This window comes from Sarcophilus harrisii, chromosome 3, assembly GCF_902635505.1.
Source record: "Sarcophilus harrisii chromosome 3, mSarHar1.11, whole genome shotgun sequence".
Taxonomy (NCBI): domain Eukaryota; kingdom Metazoa; phylum Chordata; class Mammalia; order Dasyuromorphia; family Dasyuridae; genus Sarcophilus; species Sarcophilus harrisii.
The window spans coordinates 84451348-84474237 of record NC_045428.1 but is presented as its reverse complement, the minus strand read 5'-3'; the positions used below and the strand labels follow the sequence as shown (position 1 = coordinate 84474237).

The 22890-nt window shown below is 34.0% G+C and overlaps 1 protein-coding gene across 1 annotated transcript in view; it reads left to right on the top strand.

Annotated features, from left to right (window-relative positions):
- The window catches only part of GPALPP1 (GPALPP motifs containing 1), a 32725-nt gene extending 10695 nt beyond the window's left edge, over positions 1–22030 (top strand). Inside the window, exons 4-8 of the mRNA XM_023500595.2 lie at positions 2182–2290; positions 13084–13218; positions 13416–13580; positions 18873–18971; positions 21628–22030. Of these exons, the coding sequence (XP_023356363.1) occupies positions 2182–2290; positions 13084–13218; positions 13416–13580; positions 18873–18971; positions 21628–21846 (727 nt within the window). The 3' untranslated portion in view covers positions 21847–22030. The remainder of the gene's footprint in view (positions 1–2181; positions 2291–13083; positions 13219–13415; positions 13581–18872; positions 18972–21627) is intronic.
- Positions 22031–22890: the final 860 nt, after the last annotated feature.

Sequence of the window (22890 nt, the reverse complement as noted above, 5' to 3'; positions counted from 1 at the left end):
AAGGCACCAGTGACTTCCTTATAGCCAAATCTAATGATCTTTTTTTAGTCATCCTCCTCAAGTTCACTGCTGCCTTTTACACCATAGCCCTCTTCTCTCTAGGTTTTCATGATATGCCTCTCTCTTGGCTCTATTCCTTTGACTGATTCCTTCTCAATGTTCTTGGCTGTATTTTCATCCAAGTTTTGATCAGAATTATGGGTGTCACCCAAGGGTCTCTCCTGGGCCTTCTTCTGTTCTCCCTCTGCACTGTCTCACTTTATCATCTTATGAGTACAATTATCATCTCTATACTGATGACTTTCATATCTATTAATCTGTCCTCTTTCTCTTGACGTCTGGTCAGGCATTACTAGTAGCCTGTCTGGTCGGGCATTACTAGTAGCCTGTCTGAATATCTCTAATCTCTAATCCTTTAGGCTTCTCAAACGCAATATTCTCAAAACGGAACTCATTATCTTTTCTCCTCCAAACCTTTCTCTCTTCTGAATTTACCTGTTATTGCCAGCAGCAACACCATGCTCCTAGCTGCCCAAGCTCAGAAGCTATGGGTTATCCTTGACCCCTCATTTATATTCTCTTCACATTTCCAATCTGTTCCAAAGTCATGTTGGTTATACCTTCACGAGATACATCTTTTATGTTTCTTTCTCTTTACTCATGGAGCCCTTATTACCTTTTGCCTGGATGATTGCCTGGGTAATCTCTCCCTCCTTTCTATCCTCCATTCAACCACCACAGTGATTTTCCTAATATATATATCAGACCGAGTCGTTTCTTCCCCCATGCCTCCATTTAGTAAACTCCAGTGGCTCTCTGTCATCTCTAGACCAGAGTAGGACAATATATCAGGTGCCTTGGGCCAAGCATTATGCTGAGAGCACTGGGGATACAAATAAAAGCATAAGACAGTCTCTGTCCTTGGGGAGCTCCCAGTCTAATGGAGGAGATAACAAATAAAAAGAAACTGAAAGGTAGAAGTGGGGATGAGGGCAGGGAGGAGGTGACCCTACATGCTAGGTGGCTAGAGCAGGAAGTTATTGAAAGAAAGGTGAGTTTCCTAGTGGATTGCATCTTGCAAAATGATGATGAAGTCCCAGAAAGTAGGTGGGTAGAAAATTATGAGAAGAATCTTGAGGTATCAAGAAGGAGTTGTCCAGTGTCTGCCTTCCAGGCTCTCCTGTTAGAGGGAGAGAGGAGTCCCGGGGCAGGAAATGCTTTGTCCTAAAAGGCCACCTTTTGGCCCCTTCTATCTTTACAATCTTCTTAACATGTATTTTCTTCCCCATACTTTATAATCCAGCAAAACTGGCTTTCTTGCTGTTCTTCATACACACTATTCTATATCTGGTTTGTGCCTCTTCGCTGGCTGCACCTTAGGCCTGGTATGTTCTCCGTGCTGGTCCCCTTTTCTCATTGGAGAGTTCCTTCTATCGGGTTGAGGATAGGCAGTAGCGTCACTCTAGTCATGGCTTTACCTGTGCTTTGAGTCTCCCTGGGCTGCAGCTCAATGACTCCATACAAGTATCATCTCACCATCCCTTAAACTTTTCTAATGTGTTTTTTAATGTGTTATTTCTCCCTTTTGAAATCTAAACTCCTTGAGGTCAGAGACTGTCTTTCTTTTTGTTTGTATTTGTATCCCCAATACTCAGCACAGATCCTAATGGTAAATCACTTAAACGCTGTTTGCCTGCCTGCTCTTTCTCTCCCCTTCACCTCCTGTTTCCCTGGCTTCCTTCAAGAAACTACCTTAAATATCTATGTCACCTTACACTTTCCATTCTCATGGTATCTCATTTGATTCTTAATATACTTGGTTAGATATCCAAAAATAAAATAATGAAATAAATTTAGATAGATATTAGAAGAAATATTTAACTCATTTTAATATATTTAAAATAGTTATATTATATAGCTCTTAAAAAGAGTGACACCTCAGTGCCTTCAAAGGTTGAAGATCACTGAAAGAAGATCTAATTGTTGACTAACAGAGAACTGAAGTGAAATGGTTTTCTTCCTTATTTCTGATGGAAAAATACTTAGAAGAGAATTCCTTTTTAAAATAATATTTGAGTAATTTCAATTTTTTTCAAGATACCTGATTTTTGGTTATCCTCATTTTTTGTATACTTTTATGTTGAAAGTATAAATAACTATACACTTGATTTTTATTTTTAGACCAATTATAGGTCCTGCATTACCACCTGGTTTTAATAACAGAACACAGAAGAGCGGGGAAAACAGAGATGATCTAGGACTACCAGCTTCATCATCTTTCAACTCCGAGGTTTGGAAAAATTGAATTTTAAAAGTTAAGATAAATGCAACACTTTGTGCCTCTTTTATCAAACTTTTACATTATACCTTCATAGAGATTGATGTACACAGTTTATTTTTCCTCCTAAATCTTTAATCACCATGAGGTCACAGACATCATAAGTCATTTTTTTTTTCTCCCAGGTATTTATTTTATGCTTAGTCTTTAAATAAGAATTATAGTCTAGAAGATTATGAACAAGCCATCCACGAACTCCATAAGAAAAAGTCCCCAGAGCCAGATGGATTCACAAGCAGATTTAAATAACAATCTCATACTATTTGAGACAAATAAAGAATCCTACCAAATTCCTTTAATGACACAAATATACCTAAACCAGGAACAGCAAAAACAGTATAAATTATAGACCAATTTTCCTAATGAGTACCAATGCAAAATTTTTCAATAAGATACTTGCAAGGAGATTACAGTACTATAATAGTACTATATAATACTATATAGTACTATATCACAAATCATGATCAGGTGTAATTTATTTATACTAGGAATGCAGGACTGGTTCAATATTAGGAAAACCATCAACATAATTAGCCATATCAATAACAAAACCAACCGAAATCATATGTCTATTTGTAGATGCAAAAGAAGCTTTGACAAAATATAACACCCTCACCAAAAAGCATAGGAATAAATAATGCAGCTTACTTTAAAATGATAAGTAATATTTTTCTAAAACTATCAGCAAGTATTATCTATAATGGTAAGTGGGGCAAGGATACCCATTAATACCATTGTTATTCAGTATTGTACTAGAAATGCTAACATAAAAATAAGGAAAAAAAAGAAATGGAAGGAATTAGAATAAGCAATAAGGAATAAAACTATCACTCTTTAAAGATGATATGATGTTAGAAAATCCTAGAGAATCAGCTAAAAACTACTTGAAATTATTAGGTTTAGCAATGAGGAAACAAAACTATTATTTTTTGCAGATATGATATCTTTAGAGAATCCTAGATAATTTTAAAAAAACTAATTGAAATAACAATTTTGGCAAAATTGCAGATTACAAAGTAAACCCACATGAACAGCCAGCATTTCTATATATTGCCAACAAAGTCCAGCATCAAGAAATAGAAAAAGAAGTTCTATTTGAAATTACTAATAGACAATATAAATTATTACATAATTTATGTAATATGGGGGGAAGGATCCTACCTGTGAAGACAAATCTAGGATTTTTTCATTACAAAACATTTTTCATACAAATAGTCAAATTTAAACAATTGGGGAAACATTAATTACTCACAGAGAGACCAAATTAACACAAATGACAGTTCTGCCCAAATTATTCAGTGCCACACCAATCTACAATCAACTTAGAAAAACTATCTTATTGAGCTAGAAAAAATAATAACAAAATTCATCTGGTCAAGTGTATCAAGGGAATCAATGAAAAAAAAAGTGAAAGTGGGCTAACTATATCAGATATCAGACTGTATTCTAAAGCAGCAATTATCAAAATAATCTGATACTAGCTAAAAAATTGTGGTGAATCGGAGGAATAGCGTAAGTGCACAATACACAGTAATAAATGACTATAGTAATCTAGTGTTTGATAAACCCAAAGATCCAAAGTTTTGGGACAAACACTCATTATTTGTTTTTTTTTTGTTTTTTGTTTTTTGTTTTTTTATTTAATAGCCTTTTATTTACAGGATATATACATGGGTAACTTTACAGCATTAACAATTGCCAAACCTCTTGTTCCAATTTTTCACCTCTTACCCCCCCCCACCCCCTCCCCTAGATGGCAGGATGACCAGTAGATGTTAAATATATTAAAATATAACTTAGATACACAATAAGTATACATGACCAAAACATTATTTTGCTGTACAAAAAGAATCAGGCTCTGAATTATTGTACAATTAGCTTGTGAAGGAAATCAAAAATGCATGTGTGCAAACACTCATTATTTGGCAAAAACTACTGAGAAGACTGGAAAAATAGCATTTCACACTAGATAGCAAGATAAAGCCAAAATGGATATATGATTTAGACATAAAGGGCAATATCATAAGCAGTTTAGAAAAGCATAAAATAGTTTATTTGTCAGATCTCTGGCAAGACTTTAGATCACAAAATGTAAAATGTATAACTGATCACATAAAATTAAAAAGTTTTTGCACAAACAAAATCAATGCAGCCAAAATTAGAAGGAAAGCAGACAGTTGGGGACAGTGACTCTTATAAAGGCTTCATTTGAATAGTGCAGCTTTCAGACACATCAAAGCTATCTATAGTCATGGAGAAATGCTCTAAATCACTACTGACTGGAGAAATGCAAATCAAAACAATTATGAGGTATTACCTCACACTCAGATTGGTTACTATAGCAAAAAAAGGAAAATGATAATTCTTGGAGGGGATATGGGAAAACTGGGACACTAATTCACTGTTGGTGAAATTGTGAACTGATACAACCATTCTGGGGAGCAATTTGGAACTTTGGCGAAAGAGCTATAAAATTCTGCATATGTTTTGATTCAGCAAAAAGAATCTAATTGTAATTGCGTGTGGGTATGTGTGGATGGTAGTAAAGAATTGGAAATTTGAGGAGCTGACCATCAATTTGGGATGATATTGTGCTATAAGAAATGACAAAAAACTTTATTTCAGAAAATCCTGGAAAGACATTTATGAATTGATACAAAGTGAGAACCAGGAGAACATTACACAGTAGCATATGGTACAGTAAAAATATGTGAATAACTTAGCTGTTCTCAGCAATACAATGATCAAAGACAATTCCAAAGGACTTACAAGGAAAAATGCTACCCATCTCTAGAGAAAGAAGTGGTGTTGTCCGAATACAGACTGAAACATATTTTTCTTTCTTTTTCATTAGAGTTTTCTTACACAAAATGTCTAACATGGAGATGTTTTACATGATTGCATGTATAACCAGTATCAAATTGCTTACCATCTCAGTGAGGGGAATTTCAAAAGATAGATTTTGAAACTCAAAACTTAAAAAAAAAAAAAATGTTAAAACATGTTTTACCTGTAATTAGGAGAAAACAAAACATTTTTTAAAGTTTTTCATATTTTCCTTTCCAGAATTAGGATTTTTTTTCTGATTTGTTTGATTTTTATGTCCTTTTTTTCTTGTTTCTCTTCTTTTATTTGTGCTATATTTCACTGAACATTTATAAAAATGTTTCTACTAACTGCTGCTTTTTTTTTCTCAGTAGCATTTTGTTTTTCCAAATAATTGCAAAAAGAGTTTTCAGCATTCATTTTTATAAAACTTTGTGTTCCATATTTTTCTCCTTCCCTCCCCCTTAATCAAGATAGCAAGCATCTGATATAGGTTAAATATGAGCAATCTTTTAAAACATATTTCCATATTTGTCATGTTATGCAAGAAAAATCAGACCAAAAGAGGAAAAAAACCACAAAGAAGTGAAAATACTATGCTTTGATACACATTCAGCCTCCATAGTTCTTTCTGAATATGATTGACATTTTCCATCCCAAGTTTATTGGAAATGTTCTGAATTACAGCATTAATGAAAAAAGCCAGGTTCATCACAGTTATCACCATATAATCTTGTTTTACTGTGTTTTCTAGTTCCTTCTATGACACAGACATGGTACTGATACCTAAACCAGGTAGGCTGAAAACAGAGAAAGAAAATTATAGACCAATCTCCCTAATGAATATTGATGCTAAAATCTTAAATAAGATATTAGCAAAAAGACTACAGAAAATCATCTCCAAGATAATACACTATGATCAAGTAGGATTTATACCAGGAATGCAGGGCTGGTTCAATATTAGGAAAACTATCAATATAATTGGCCATGTTAATAACCAAATTAACAAAAACCATATGATCATCTCAATAGATGCAGAAAAAGCATTTGATAAAATCCAACATCCATTCCTATTAAAAACACTTGAGAGTATAGGAATAAATGGACTTTTCCTTAAAATAATCAGCAGCATCTATTTAAAACCATCAGTAAGCATCATATGTAATGGAGACAATCTGCAACCATTCCCAATAAGATCTGGAGTGAAACAAGGTTGCCCACTATCACCGTTACTATTTAATATTGTATTAGAAACGCTAGCTATAGCAATAAGAGCTGAGGAAGAGATTAAAGGAATAAGAATAGGCAATGAGGAAGCCAAATTATCACTCTTTGCCGATGACATGATGGTATACTTAGAGAATCCCAGAGATTCTGCTAAAAAGTTATTAGAAATAATCCACAACTTTAGCAAAGTTACTGATTATAAAATAAACCCACATAAGTCATCAAGCATTCTTATATATCACTAACAAAATCCAACAGTCAGAGTTACAAAGAGAAATTCCATTTAAAGTAACTACTGATAATATAAAATATTTAGGAATCTATCTGCCAAGGAAAATCAGAAACTTTATGAGCAAAATTACAGACCACTTTTCACACAAATTAAGTCTGATCTAACCAATTGGAAAAATATTAAATGCTCTTGGATAGAATGAGCAAATATAATAAAGATGACAATATTACCTAAACTAATCTATTTATTTAGCCTATACCAATCAGACTCCCAAAAACTATTTTAATGACCTAGAAAAATAACAACAAAGTTCATATGGAAAAACAAAAGGTCAAGAATTTCAAGGAATTAATGAAAAAAAATCAAATGATGGTGGCTTAGCTGTACCAGATCTAAAATTATATTATAGAGCAGCAGTTACCAAAACTATTTGGTATTGGCTAAGGAATAGATTAGTTGATCACTGGAATAGATTGGTTCAAGGGATAAAACAGTCATACAAATATAGCAACCTAGTCTTTGACAAACCCAAAGATCCCAGCTTTTGGGATAAGAACTTACTGTTTGATAAAAATTGCTGGGAAAATTGGAAACTAATATGGCAGAAACTAGGCATTGATCCATACTTAACGCCGATACACCAAGATAAGGTCAAAATGGGTTCATGACCTAGGCATAAAGAATGAAATTATTAATAAATTAGAGGAACATAGGATAGTTTACCTCTCAGACCTGTGGAAGGGAAGGTCTTTATGACCAAAGCAGAACTAGAGATCATTACTGATCACAAAATAGAAAATTTCGATTATACCAAACTGAAAAGCTTTTGTACAAACAAAACTAATGCAGACAAGATTAGAAGGGAAGCAATAAACTGGGAAAATATTTTTACAGTCAAAGGTTCTGATAAAGGCCTCATTTCCAAAATATATAGAGAATTAACTCTAATTTATAAAAATCAAGCCATTCTCCAATTGAAAAATGGTCAAAGGATATGAACAGACAATTCTCAGATGAAGAAATTGAAACTATTTCTAGTCATATGAAAAGATGCTCCAAGTCATTATTAATCAGAGAAATGCAAATTAAGACAACTCTAAGATACCACTACACACCTCTCAGATTGGCTAAGATGACAGGAAAAAATAATGATGATTGTTGGAGGGATGTGGGAAAACTGGGACATTGATTCATTGTTGGTGGAGTTGTGAACGAATCCAACCATTTTGGAGAAGTAGTTTGGAACTATGCTCAAAAAGTTATCAAACTGTGCATACCCTTTGATCCAGACAGTCTTACTACTGGGATTATATCCCAAAGAGATTATAAAGAAGGAAAGGGACCTGTATGTGCACGAATGTTTGTGGCAGCCCTTTTGTAGTGTGCTTAGAAACTGGAAACTGAATGGATGTCCATCAGTTGGAGAATGGCTGAATAAATTGTGGTATATGAAAATTATGGAATATTACTGTTCTGTAAGAAATGACCAACAGGATGATTTCAGAAAGGCCTGAGAGACTTACAAACTGATGCTGAGTGAAATGAGCAGGACCAGGAGATCATTATATACTTCAACAACAATACTAGATGATGACCAGTTCTGATGGATCAGGCCATCCTCACAACGAGATCAACCAAATCATTTCTAATGGAGCAGTAATGAACTGAACTAGCTATACCAGAAAAAGAACTCTGGGAGATGACTAAAACCATTACATTGAATTCCCAATCCTATATTTATGCACACCTGCATTTTGATTTCCTTCACAAGCTAATTGTACAATAATTCAGAGTCTGATTCTTTTTGTACAGCAAAATAATGTTTTAGTCATGTATACTTATTGTGATCTAAGTTATATTTTAATATATTTAACATCTACTGGTCATCCTGCCATTTAGGGAGAGGTGGGTGGGGAAGAGGTGAAAAATTGGAACAAGAGGTTTGGCAATTGTTAATGCTGTAAAGTTACCCATGTATATATCCTGTAAATAAAAGGCTATTAAATAAAAATTAAAAAAAAATCATCCTGCTTTCTTATAGAACAGTAATACTCCATTACTTTTATATACCATAACTTATTCAGCCATTCCCCAGTTGATGGCCATCCGCTCAGTTTCCATTTTCTTGCTGCATTTTTTTTTAATTGGGCAAAGGGATAAAAAGGAAGCAAGGTCAATTATTTGTGTCATTTACAACCAGAATACAGACTCCTACATCACTGATTTTACCAGTGTTGTGAAACTTGGGCAAGAAAGACTTTTGCCTACACTGAGATACAGAAAAACATTATGGAAAAAAAAAAGTATGATAATCTTCATAGGCTTTCTTTGGTGGGTGATTTTTGATAATATATTCAGTTTTCCAACACCTGCATTCTGTTTGTCTAGGTTTCTATGAAGAATGGTGCTATGACATATTACTTGATTACAGCATTATTAATTAGTAAATAATGTCTAGTTATCTTATTGAAAAGTTAACTCATTCTTTCTGCAAATACTTATTAAGCATCAGCACATAGCTGATGACTGTGAACACTATGAAAGTCACATCAATATGTTGTAGAAAAAAAATGATTCCTATTGAGAAACAATTTTGCTACAGAAATTTAAAATAATTTTACTTTCAATAAGAGTCAGCATTCATCTGTATTATGTGGTTCATTGTAATCCAGGCTGTGGGGGAGATACAAAATAATTAGAATAAACAGTTGTAGGCCACATACTTGTTTGCTTTTCTTTTTTTTCCCTCTCTAAGTGTGGTAATTTTTTTTTATAGCTTGGGGAAAGTGCCCCATAAAATCACAAGAGGATTTTGTCTGTTTATTGCTTTTGTGGCCTTAAGCAAATTTCATTAAATATGGTTCTTGTGAAGTGCTTCTTTGTTTAACTTAGCAATACATAGACTTTTCTCGTTGTATTTGGGTCTCCCTTCTTCACATGTTCAGCCAAACAAATTAGTATTTGGACCAAGCACATAAGGCACTGGGCCTAACATAATTTGAAAGAAATCAGCTTTTTTCTGTGGCTCTTTTTTCTCATTTTGAAATTGAATGTATTTGATACAAAGATAGTGTTTATATATTTTAAATCTAGCAATATGAAGAATATAAGAAGGAAAGTGAGTTAGATTAATAACTCTTAGAAAGGGACAGTTTAAATTTTCTGTGCTTAGATAAATTTTTGGAACTGAGAACATTTTAGTTGAACATCTTCATGGTTGTATATTACTAAAATATATTCATAGACTTAGAGCTTTCTAGATATTATTATATTTGTGGGGCAAGAGATAGAGCTGTTTTTCAGAATTAGCAGTTGAATTGTTGATCAATTTAAAAAGATTTAAGGTGGTAGCTGTTGCCCACAGAAGAGAAGTTTTTTAATGCTTTTCGGTAGCAACCCTCTGCAGCAAATGGCAGGGAAGGAGAAAAATCACTTCATTGCTCCATGATGTCTGTTCATTTGTGTGTATGTGTGAGAGTTTGTGAGTGACGATTGTCTTTGTTCATTAATGTGTATATGTTTCCCATAAGGCAAAGGAGAATACCTTGATTACATTCCTGTGCATTAAGACAAGTCAGGAAATTGAACGTTAGTCTGATTCGAGCCACATATGGGAGTATTGTGGGCCACATGTTTGACACCTCAGGTCTCTCCCTTTCATTTTAAAGATAAAGATAAAGAAATGGAAACTTTCTGGGTTAAGTAATTTGACAAGATTATATGACTAATGTAACCTTAGTAGTAGAGTGTAGACTAAAATTTAGGTCTTTTGACTCTCAAGATAGCAACCTTTCTACATATGTGATTGTAATTTCTTATTAGAATTTATCACTCCATCTGGATGCTAGGAGTAGTTCTCTTTCAGCTTTTCAGTTTGTTCTTCCTCTTTCCTCAAGTTTGGTACCTAACTCCCAGGCTTCCTCTTCACCTTATTAACTCTTTCTGCTAGGGTTCTTCAAGGTACATGTTGATGTTCTCTTCAACATTCTAACTTCCTTATTCTTCAGTGCCCTCAACTCTCATGACTTAATCTCATATCACCCACATGGATTCCACTTGAGGAATCAAAAACTCCAAAATCTCTGATCCTGAAAAAATGCCCATCCCCTCCTTTATTTTTACTTATTTTATTCTAAACTTATAAAACAACATTTCCATAGCATAGTAGAATAGGGGGGAAAAAAAAGATGATTGTACATGAAATTGTAAATCTATTATGTATAACTTGCTATTTTTAAGTACATAATAAAGTTTTCATGTAACTTTGTTTTTTTTCCCCTTTTATTCGTCCTTCCTTACTTCACCCTAAAGATGACTACTAACAGGCATGTGTGTGTATGCGTGCAGGCATGTATGTGTGTGTGCAATATGTATAAAACCATTCTATGCATGCTTCTATTTTTCAGTTCTTTCTCTATATGCAGATAGCAGCTTCCTTTATATGTCCTTTGTAGTTAATTTGGATATTTATAATATTCAAAATGACTTTGTTACTCAGAAGCATTCTTAATTCAATATTATTGTTATGAACAGTGTTCTCTTGGTTCTGCTCATTTCGCTTTTTATTATTTCATGCAAGACTTTCCATGTTTTTCTAAGACCATTAAGCTCATCATTTCTTACATCACAATAGTATTCCACCACAATCACATGCCATAACTTGTTCAGCCTTTCCCTAATTCATGGGCATCTCTGCAATTTCCACAAAAAAGAGAGCTGCTATAAATATTTTTAGAACACATGGGTTCTAAATCATTTTGGGAAGTAAACCTAATGAATTCTTTCTAATTTTTTCATATCCCTTCCAATCTTTGTTACTTTCCCCTTCAATCATTTTAGCCTGCCTAGTAGGTATAAAATGATATCTCAAGGTTGTTTAATTTGCATTTCTCTAATCAATAATGATTTAGAGCATTTTTTAATACAATTATAAATTATTTTGATTTCTTCATTGGAAAACTGCCTGTTCATGTCCTTTAACAATTTATCGTTATATATATCATTGTATCATCATTATATTATGAATATCATTATATTCATATCTATATGTATGAATGTCATTAGATAAATTCAGTTAGAGAATTCTTATAGATTTAACAAGTTTCTTTTGGTATTTGTGATATGATACCTTTATATGAGAATTTGTCTATAATTTTCCCCCAATTTTCTGCTTTCCTTCTGGTTTTGGCTACATATGTTTTATTTGTACAAAAACTAAAATTTAATGTAATTGAAATTATCCATTTCATAGCTCACACTGCTATCTATCTCTTGTTTATTTATAAATTGTTTGCCTATCCATAAGGCAGATAGGTAATGTATTCCATGTTCTTCCGGTTTTCTTGTAATGGCTCTCTTTAAGTCTAGGTCATGTATCCATACTGATCTTAGCTTGGTAAATGGTGTAACATTAGTCTATGTCCAATTTCTGCCAGACTGATTTCCGGGTTTCCCAAAAACTTTAGTTATAGACCACTTGTACAAGAATGCTGGCAGTGAATTTCTAGAGAAGTGGTAGAATAAGTAGGAGCTTAGGAATCTCCTCTACTAAAATCCTACTTACCAGTTTGCCAAGTAAAAGAATCTCTAACAAGACTGAAGAACTGCTGTTTTCGGGACGTCTTGCTTGTAAAACAAGAGAGAAGCAGTATTATTTAATTCTCTACACAGAACTGAAAACAGCATCATCTATCTTAGTGGCAGCTTGCTCAGCTCCTTCATTTTATAGATGATTAGTCTAAGATCAAGACAGTTTAAGTCATTGATCTAAGATCACACAGTGTATTACTTAGATGTAGAGCTGGAATATCTAATTGGGTTTTTTCTTTATTCCAAGTCCATTGCTCTTTCTGCTATCTTACATTATAAGTGACACTGAGCAAAATATCTTATTTGTGAACATTCTTTCCAAAACTCATTCAGTGAAGATAAATTGAGTTCAGTTATAAAAATGCATAGACTCTACTAGGGCATATTATACACTCTCTTGAAATTTTGGAAGACTGCATTAACTCTCAGATCTGTAGTCTCCATTAACTCTTGTATTACATTTCTATTTCATTAACTGTCCTGAATTGTGGTCCTATTGACCCATATAAAATAATGCTGCTTCCCAGAGCCCCTAATGTATATCAAGAGTTGGTAGTTCTACACAGAAAAATGAAATTGAGATGAATTAAGTCTTTTCAAGAATTAGGAGAACCCTTCCTCTTCACCAGTTTTTTATTTTACAATTAATAGTCTGGGCTATGAAATCTTTTACATGCTAATAATAAGAATAACTTATTATTTTTATATAACACTTTTCACTCATCTCATTTTAAAAGGCAATATAAAATATAATTGATACTTTTTTTTATGTATAGGTAATACTATAATTTACAAACTTAATTTGCTTTTTAGTACTACTGATCCCTCTAACTCTTTTGTTTAATGTAATAGTTATGTTGTATTTTAAAAGGGAACAGAGAGTAGTGAAGATGAAGAGGCCATTGTTGGACCAATGCCTGCAAAAGGACCAGTTGACTATAGTGTAACTAAAGAATTTGAGTGGAGAGCTCAAAGAATGAAAGAAAAACTCACTAAAGGAGATGATGTAAGTATTTTAAATTTCTCTTTGGTGCTTAAGTAATACTTGGTTGTAAATTTAGTAAGTCCGTTTTACTTTACTGATTGACTGTTAACTGACAGCAACTTTGTCAAAAGTAACAACTGAAAAGTATAGTTAGAATTGATATAAAATGTTATATGTATTCTTATATCTTTTTTATTTTAATTAAATATCTTATGAAGGATGAGTCTAGACCAGTTACAAGGGAATCATGGATGACTGAGCTCCCTCCAGAACTGAAAGGCTTTGGTCTTGGCCCAAGAACTTTCAAGAGAAGAGCTGATGATAAATCTGGCGATCGATCAGTTTGGACAGATACTCCAGCTGACAAAGAAAGGAAAGCTAAAGTAAGCATGATTTCATTTACTCATGGTATAGAGATCTTATGTAAAATAAGACAAATTTTATTCAAGAAGAGTGAGCAAGAGAAAAAGATCAAATATAGTTTCAGTTTGTACTAATGGCTAGTAATCTATAAGCAATCTGCTTAAGATATGAGTCTGACCAGGTCACTTCCCAGTTCACAAGTTTACACTATCTTCCTGCTGCTTCTGAGATCAGACACAAACTCTTCTGTCCAGTATTCAAGGCTCTACTTTTTTTTACTATAGTTTGCTTTTCAGTTTTGTTTCATATTACTCTGTTTCGAGTTTTTCCCAAATGGAGATTTGCCATCTGCTTTACTTAACACTTCTTCCTTCCTTCCTCCTTCCCTTCCTTCCTTTCTCTCCCTCCCCTGCCTTAGACTATTTCCCTGAAGCCTTCCCCTGAAATCTCTCCCAGCTCCAAGTGTTTTCTGTTTTGTTTTCCTGAATCACTTTGGGAGAAATCTCCTTTATCCTATCTTAGCTTTTCTTGTGTTTTTATACACATAATTCTGAACCTGTGATTTCATAGAAATGTAAGCTACTGGAGGACAGGGAATATTTGACTTTTAGACTTTTTCCATCTTCATTGCATAGTATAGCATAGGTCCTTAATAAATTTTTCTTGAATTGAATGACAAAAATAGTAAAGTCAAAAGGAGGATTATTAATTATTAGGAAAGGATAATGTGCTTAAGCCTTTTAAGTGTGTTAAGTTGAAGAACTTGTGGAGTAGCTGAGTAGAGAGAGACCTTATAGCACTTTGAGGAGAAAGACTGAGTGCTTTGAGAGAGATTGAGGAGTGACTTCATAATATAGACAGCATGGAACCCAATTCAGTTGTTCAGGGAGGAAGTGTAGAAAGAAAGAAGAGAAGCTGCTTAGATGAGCATGTGGAAAAGCCCATCTTGAGTAAAGGAGACAGAAGAAGCAGTTAGAGAAGTGGGAGACAGGACAGGGAAGAGCTGTGTATTCACAGCTCTACCTGAAGAATTATATCCATAAGAGCTACCTGTTGCTGCCTTCTAGCCACAGTCGTATATGGGAAAAAGCTAACTTCTTATTGGTCTGGATCAGTCATTGAACAATTCAGTGACATTCACTTGGGTGACTTGCATTTAATATTAGAAAATGTTAATTGAGGGGAGATTCTATTCGAGTTTGAAGCCATGAGAGGATTGGTACATTAGGTAACATACCTCATATGTTTCAGAGGCAGGACTTCAACTCGTATTTTTCTGGATCCAAGGTGAGCTCTCTTTTCCCTATCAACTTTCTAAAAATACTCAATAATAATCAGAGGAGGGGATAGGGAAAGAAGGAGAAAACCTACTCTTTGGTACTTCCAGGATAGTGTGGGTATTCCCTGCCAACAATGCTGATGACAGTTCGCACATAAGTCTTTTTATCTTACACATCTTTTGTCTGTATTCTCTTATAAATCTGCCACAAGCAGCCCATTGGATGCACTCAGGTCCCATCTCTAAATTAGCTGACATTACTTAGGAACTGTGTCCCATTCAGGCTTTCCATCCATTGTCTCTCAAACTTGTTTCACGACCAATCCACATCTCTTTAATTTCTTTTGTACTGTTTCTTATGAACAGTTCTCTGCTAATCAGACCGTAGTGTTCTCATATGCATCATGCACTTCTCCCTGGCCTTTTGGGTGACTCATTTTGTTTATTCTTCAGAGATTGTGTTATCCCATTATTCATTATTCATACTGAAAGAATATTGGTATTAAAAATATGGGCCTTTGTTTCAGGAAGAAGTTCTTTAAAGTAATGTCATTTCAATCCTTTGTGTAGTATAATTTAATTGCACAATACAATGACACGTCTTTAAAAGTACTATACAATTACCCAAATACAATCCAACCCACTCTCTTCCTCCTTTTCAGTATTTAGTTCTCTATTCACTGTGTCTGTCCAAGCCATACATTGATAGGGTGATCCGGTGAACCATCCTTTGAGTTGAACATCATAGTGTAGACAAATTATATTTTTTACCCATTTAATGCTTTTCTAGTATATGTGGTTAGGCTGAACTCTTGCGTGACTATGGATTTCATCTAGGAGGTTGTACAATGTACTGGCACCTAATGCAACCAATAAATAGCTGTCTACAAACAGGAACTTCAGGAGGATTTCATCACTTAGAGGGGATCTCTCTTCAGTTTGGACTCTGATGGACTCTACATAGGACAGGGAAACACCTTTGGCAAACATATGTACCCATGTTTTATATTTACAGAGAAAAATTTAACAGAGTAATCTTTTAAGGAATTTTATATGGCCTTAACATATGAGAGAATCCTAACTGGAGGAGAGATTTTTGATGGTGGCATTTTGCTGTGCTAAATCAAGGACTTTTTTAATCAGTAGACTGTAAAGTACAGTTAAGTTATCCCCTCTCAGTGGATAAGTGTGACCATAAAAGTATGGTTTGCTGTCTAACAATAAAACTGCATATCCTTTGATCTAGCGATTCCACTGCTAGATCCCAAAAATGTCCAAGAAAGGGGGGAGGGAAGGATCTATTTATACAAAAATTTTATAGCAGCTCTTTTTTTTTTTTTGGTGGTGGCTAAGAATTGGAAATCAAAGCGATACCCATCAATTGAGGAATGGTTAAATAAGCTGCGGTATATGATTGTAATGGATTATTATTGTCCTATAAGAAATGATAAGCAAGATGATTTCAGAAAAACCTGGAAAGACCTATATGAATTGATACATAGTGGAGTGAACAGAATCAGCAGAATGTTTTACATAGTAACAGTAGTATTGTTTGATGAAGAACTGTGAATGACTTAGCTATTCTCAGCAATACAATGATGTAAGACGGTCCCAAAGGATTCATGATTAGGCATATTCTCTGCCCTCAGAGAAGGATCTTATATTATTTGGATACAGACTGAAGCATGCTATTTTTTACTTTGTTCCTTTCATTTTTTTCTTTTATTTGAGTCTTCTTGTGCAAAATGACTAATGTGCAAATGGTTTACCTAATTGCACATGTATGACCTTTATCTGATTACTTACCATCTCAGGGAGGGAAAGGAGAAATAGAATTTGAAACACAAAACTTTAAATAAAAAATGTCCAAAAATGGGGTGAGTGGGGCCATCATCCATCTTGGAAAATTCGGGAAATGAGAACACTGAAAAAGGCAAGAAAGCATAAATGTTAGTAATTTTTAACTTTTTGCACTGCTTACAGCCATCCCTTGCAACCATTATCCAATAGCTCTTGTAGAGATGGGACCTGGCAGGTAATTGCCTTTCAAGATCCAGAAAATCCAGAAATTCAAGATCCAAGGACCAACAGACTCTTCCTTCTGTTTTGACACCTTTCAATGTCAACTCCCCCATTGGAACATGAGCTTGTAAAGATCTAGGACTCTCTGTTCTTCTTGTATCCTCAGCACTTACCATGGTGCACAGAATAAATATTTAGTAAATGCTTTTTTATTCATACATTCAGTAACTAAAATGGATAATGGAGCATACATCCTAGTTTAAGCAACAAATTCCAACTTGAAAAATGAAAAAAAAAAAAAAACACGTGTGATGCTAGGTGACTCTAACTTGGCTTTACTCAGGATCATAAATTTAAAATGGAAGACAAGTGTAGGAATAATTTAGAACAATCCTCTAATTTTATAGATAAGGAACTGATGTGATCCTTATGGATAATGTGTATGACATTGTCAGATTCTAAAAGATAATTTCATGGTGCTGGTAAAATTACAAAGGCCTTAGAGACACAACACAGAATTTTATTTTATTTTATTTATTTATTTATTTTACAGCATATATATGTATAAATTTATTTCAGGACACAGAGAACATCATCAAGTGGGAGAAATTGAGGAAAGCCTTTTCTAGAAGGAGACATCTGACAAATTGGAAATTACTTAAAAACAATAATCTTTCCTCTTTTCCCTTCTCCCTCCCCTCCCCTCTCTCCTCTTTACCCTTTCCTTCCCCCCTTTTTTCCTTCCTCCTCCTTCTTCCCTTCTTTCCCTTCCCTTCCCCCTTCTCTCTTCCCTTCCTTTCCCCTTCTCTTCCATTCTTTTCCCTTCCCCTCTCTTCTCCCCTCCCTTTCCTTCTTCTCTTCCTCTCTTTCCATCCCTTCCTTCCTCCTCCTTTCCCTTACCTCTCCTTCTCCCCCTTTCCCTTCCCTTCTGTTCTTCCTTCCCTCCCTCTTCTCTTCCCCTCCCTTCCTTTTCTCCTTCCCTTCACTCCCTCCTTCCTCTTCCCTCCCCTCCCTTTTCCTATTCCCTTTCCCCTCCTCTCTTCTCTTTTCCTCTCCCGCCCTGTCTATCTCTCTCTTTTTTTTTTTTTAGTAGCCTTTTATTTACAGGATATATGCATGGGTAACTTTACAGCATTAACAATTGCCAAACCTCTTGTTCCAATTTTTCACCTCTTACCCCCACCCCTCCTCAGATGGCAGGATGACAGTAGATGTTAAGTACATTAAAATATAAATTAGATACACAATAAGTATACATGACCAAAAGCGTTATTTTTGCTGTACAAAAAGAATCAGACTCTGAAATATTGTACAATTAGCTTGTGTAGGAAATCAAAAATGCAGGTGGGCATAAATATAGGGATTGGGAATTCAATGTAATGGTTTTTAGTCATCTCCCAGAGTTCTTTCTCTGGGCGTAGCTGGTTCAGTTCCTTACTGCTCCATTGGAAATGATTTGGTTGATCTCATTGCTGAGGATGGCCAGGTCCATCAGAACTGGTCATCATATAGTATTGTTGTTGAAGTATATAATGATCTCCTGGTCCTGCTCATTTCACTCAGCATCAGTTCGTATAAGTCTCTCCAGGCCTTTCTGAAATCATCCTGTTGGTCATTTCTTACAGAACAGTAATATTCCATAATATTCATATACCACAATTTATTCAGCCATTCTCCAACTGATGTACATCCATTCAGTTTCCAGTTTCTAGCCACTACAAAAAGGGCTGCCACAAATATTCGACAACACAGAATTTTAAAACAAAACTCTTCTCTCTTGTTTTACCAGTCATTCAGCCTCATTATACTAATACAAAGAAATTTAGATCTTAGTTCTTCCCATCTGTTTTCTACCTAACAGTACCATCAGCATGACTAATGGGAGGGAACTCCATAATCCAGTCTTCAGTATTTTGTTGTAGTTTAATCTCAATATTACTGGTATTGATTTGTTTTCACTTATTTTTTTTCTTTTATGATTTAGTAATAATTTTTCTTTTCCATTCACTAGGAAGCACAGGAAGCAAAGAAACTAATCAGTAAGAATGATGAGGAACGTATATTATCAGGAAGGGACAAGAGATTGGCCGAGCAAGTGTCTTCATACAATGTGAGTGATAAAACAAAATGCTTATATCCTTTATTTTAACTTTTCTCACCCTCACTCTAATCCTCGAAGACATGTACATGTACATATTACACCTGTCTTCTTTCCCTGCTTCCCTCTCTCTGCATTTCTCTTGAAAAATACCCAGTTCTGTTGGTTTCCATGGTAATATCACCACAGCCTTTTTTTTTAAACTGCTGCTGAAAGCAGTGTCAGACTTTTATAAAAATACCCCTTTGTGTAGGATCTTTTTTATATGTTCTCATGTAATATTTTCAATTTGTATTTTATTTATATGACTCATGTCAGAATTTCCATTATTGGGGATTGACGCCTTTTTTCAGAAATTGAGAGCCTCTCAAAGTTACTACAGATCTTCATCAGTGTTCAAGAGTTTAAAGGAGACACTGATTTGGAATATTTTATGTAACAGTCTAAACCCAGAGCAATCTAAAGGAATCATAGTTAACAGATTAATTGAGAATGTCATTGTCTTTTCTCTTCTATTATAGTCTCTGGTTATTTCTAAAAAATCTTTCTAACTTCAAGAAATTGATACAAGTCACTGAGATTATTAAAACGCAAATTTTTTTTTTCATTTCTTTTTGATGAAAATTTCCTCACTCCTTATTGATACTCATTTCAATAGTTGTAATTAGTCTTAAAGCTTGCACCTTGCCCCTTAGCTTGCATGTCAAACTTGCCGCTTGCTTTCAGCATATTGAAGAGCATCTTCTTGGTTAACTTTCCTGTGCTTCAGCTCAGACAGCAGCTGTAGAAGGAGGAGCATCTCACTCTTTTCTTTGTCATTATTAAGACACCAAAGGAAGAAAAGGAAGAGGTATTTTAGTCATTGTTCAGTTACTAATAGCCACAGTATTTTCTCTTTAGTTGTCCTTCATGGAAAGTCTGGTTTAAACCATTGCCAAAAATGAATCTCCCTACACTTGATTGTGACTAGCCTTCTGATTATTGAGTTTGAAGCTTATCCACAATAATCCATTCCCATGAAATCAGTCAGATATTAAGCTGTCAGTCATAAAGCAGAACTGAGTAGAATTAGGGATGACTAGATTTGAGGATATTTCATATTGAGTCTGCCTCTCTGACTGCACTTCAAAGCCAAATATGATTACTTTAAAATATTTATTGAGAATGTTATCCCTCCTCTCTTCTCCACTTTCACAGTTATTGATAATTGATCTATATTTAGTATCTTAGCTTTATTTTCTTTTACCAAACTCTTCTCTTCTGTATTGACACATTGAACTTTAAAGGGCCTTTCTTTGCATCACTAATGCTAGCTAGGGAACTGAAAGAAAAAGGCCTTTATGTTCACAGTACAATATTTAAAAGAGTCTTTCCACTAGATACAAGAGACAGTGTTTCCACCTTTACATTAAATTTTTTAAAACTCCAGCAAATGGTAACTCATCAAGAGAACAGGTATGTTTTTGGTCCTCCATTGATAATCTGTATGTTTATTAACTCATTAAGTTATTATTGGAGAGCATTGCTTTATGCACAAATATATAACCTTAGAATAATTATTCTTACATGGAAAATAAAAATTTAAATTTTTAAAACTTATTTTTCTTAATGTTGGCTGGTATCACACATTTTCCTAATAGTTTTCTCTCCAGAGTTGGTGCTTCTCATTATATTTTTACTATTTATTTCTCTCCCATAAATTTAACATCTTTGGTCGTATGTATCTAACACAAACTTTGTTATGTTACCTTGGTAATAGAATACAGTAGAAAAATCACTATATTTAGAGTTAGAAAGTCTGCATTTGCTTTGCTACATCCAGCCTGAAAGATTGGGCAACATACTTAACTTCATCTGTAAAATGAGCCAGCTGCACTAGATGGCCTCCAAAGTCCTTACTTTAATTGGGTTTAATTTCTTTAGTACATAGATACTCAATTGACTTATGATGAATCTACTTATTTCTCAATTCATATATTTGATTGTTACATTTAGTTCTGGCTTTTTGTTTTTAAAATTTGTGTTTCAATTTCTCAGTTAAAAACCTCTGAATTGGTTAATTATCACTCTTATCTTTCTTTGAATTTCTTCTTTGTACTGTTAGAGTTAGTGACAGTCACTTGACTGTCACTGAAGTACAATATACTGACTGAAACCACCATTTTTTAATAGCCCTGAAATAAAAATTTGGCTTTTCTAGCCTTTCTTTCACCTTTTCCATATTTTTCCCGTATGTAATAGTATAGTAATGACTTATCTGCTACTGATGATTATTATTGAGGAATATATACTATCTAAATCGTCATTTGACATATTCATGTTAAGAGGCTCTATAAGATCTTATAATTTTTTTTTCCCTTTTTCAGTCAAACTACACTGAAGTATTAAAATGTTTACATATCCTTAGATCTTTTTTTCTCAGTGGTTACATTACATTAACTGGTACAGCTAATGTAGGTTCCAAACTATGTCTGATTTACATTAACTTATGTCCTGTACTTTCTCCCTATCTTTGGGTTTTGAAAAGGCTCAGGGAGTTGGACATTACTCTTTTTGATGTTGACTACTATTATGGAATATTTATACTTCAGAAGATTTCATCATTGTGATGTTCATGCTAAGATTTTAATTTCCTCTTCCACATATGCCCCTTTCTACTCCACCGCAGGATTCAAAAAGATCAGAATCTCTTATGGACATACATCACAAAAAATTAAAGAACAAGATAGCTGAAGATAAAAATAAGCCCCAGGAGAGAAGGCCATTTGACCGTGATCAGGATCTCAAAGTCAACCGGTTTGATGAAGCCCAGAAGAAAGCTCTGATTAAGAAATCCAGAGAACTAAACAGCCGGTTTTCACATGGCAAAGGCAACATGTTTTTATGATGTGAGTATTCTACTCTTTACAGCAAGGTGTATTTTCATACTTCTGTACTTTGAAGTTATGGATTCATTTACTAGATGTGTAAATAGTCTTTTATTTGTATGCAAAATGTATTTTATTTTAAAAGACAGCCAATTATAATACTGCCTTTCTGTATAAATAAAATCTTTGTTTTTTGAAACTCAACCTTGAAAAGAAAATGTAGTTTAATGACAACAATTTCTTGCATTGGAATTAATAGTCAAAAAGACAGCCTTGCTTTCTGAAATGTTAAAAAAAAAATTTAAATGAAATCATAAGTTTCAGAATTGACATAAAGCTATAGTTAAGCCCTGGGAAAGTACAGCTCATTAAAAGTTAGAGTAAGGAGATTTGTCAGCAGTCTTTTTAGAAACATACATTTAATTTAACCAAAAAACACTGTTTAAAAGTAGTTTGCCTTGCCTTGATAGTTCTTAAAGACTGTTCTTAAACTCTAAGATGCTTCTTTTTTATATTCATTCCCTGGCTCTATTTTACATTAAGGAATAAGATGATGATGAAATAGTTGATATTTCTTTCTTAAAAAACTTTTATCTTTATCATCTATTCATACCTTAAACTAAAAAATCTATTAAAACAGTCATCGTTATTTTAGTGAGTGATTGGGGGGAGGGGAGAAGCCATTTAAAGCTATAGCTGTAGATGAATGTATTGAACCTTTCTATCCTGCATCATGAAGGAATGGGATGGCCTGGAGAGGAATTGTAATTTCATGTAGTAAAGTAAGTGAAGGATAATTCTCTTTGTCCTACCTTTATTCTTTTGTGTTAGTCTTCTTTTTTTAGTCTATTCTTTCATATTACCTTTTATCACTTTTAAAATGTGAAAGCAGAAGAAAATAATGATCCATATATAGAATGCAATAATGCATCTAAACTCTTAGACTTCTTTGGATCGGCTTTTCTATAGATAATTATTGTGAGCTTTTCATCTCATCATTATTTTATTATGGTTTAAAAGCTTAACAAGCACAGGATGTTATTATAAAATCTGTGAAAGTTTAA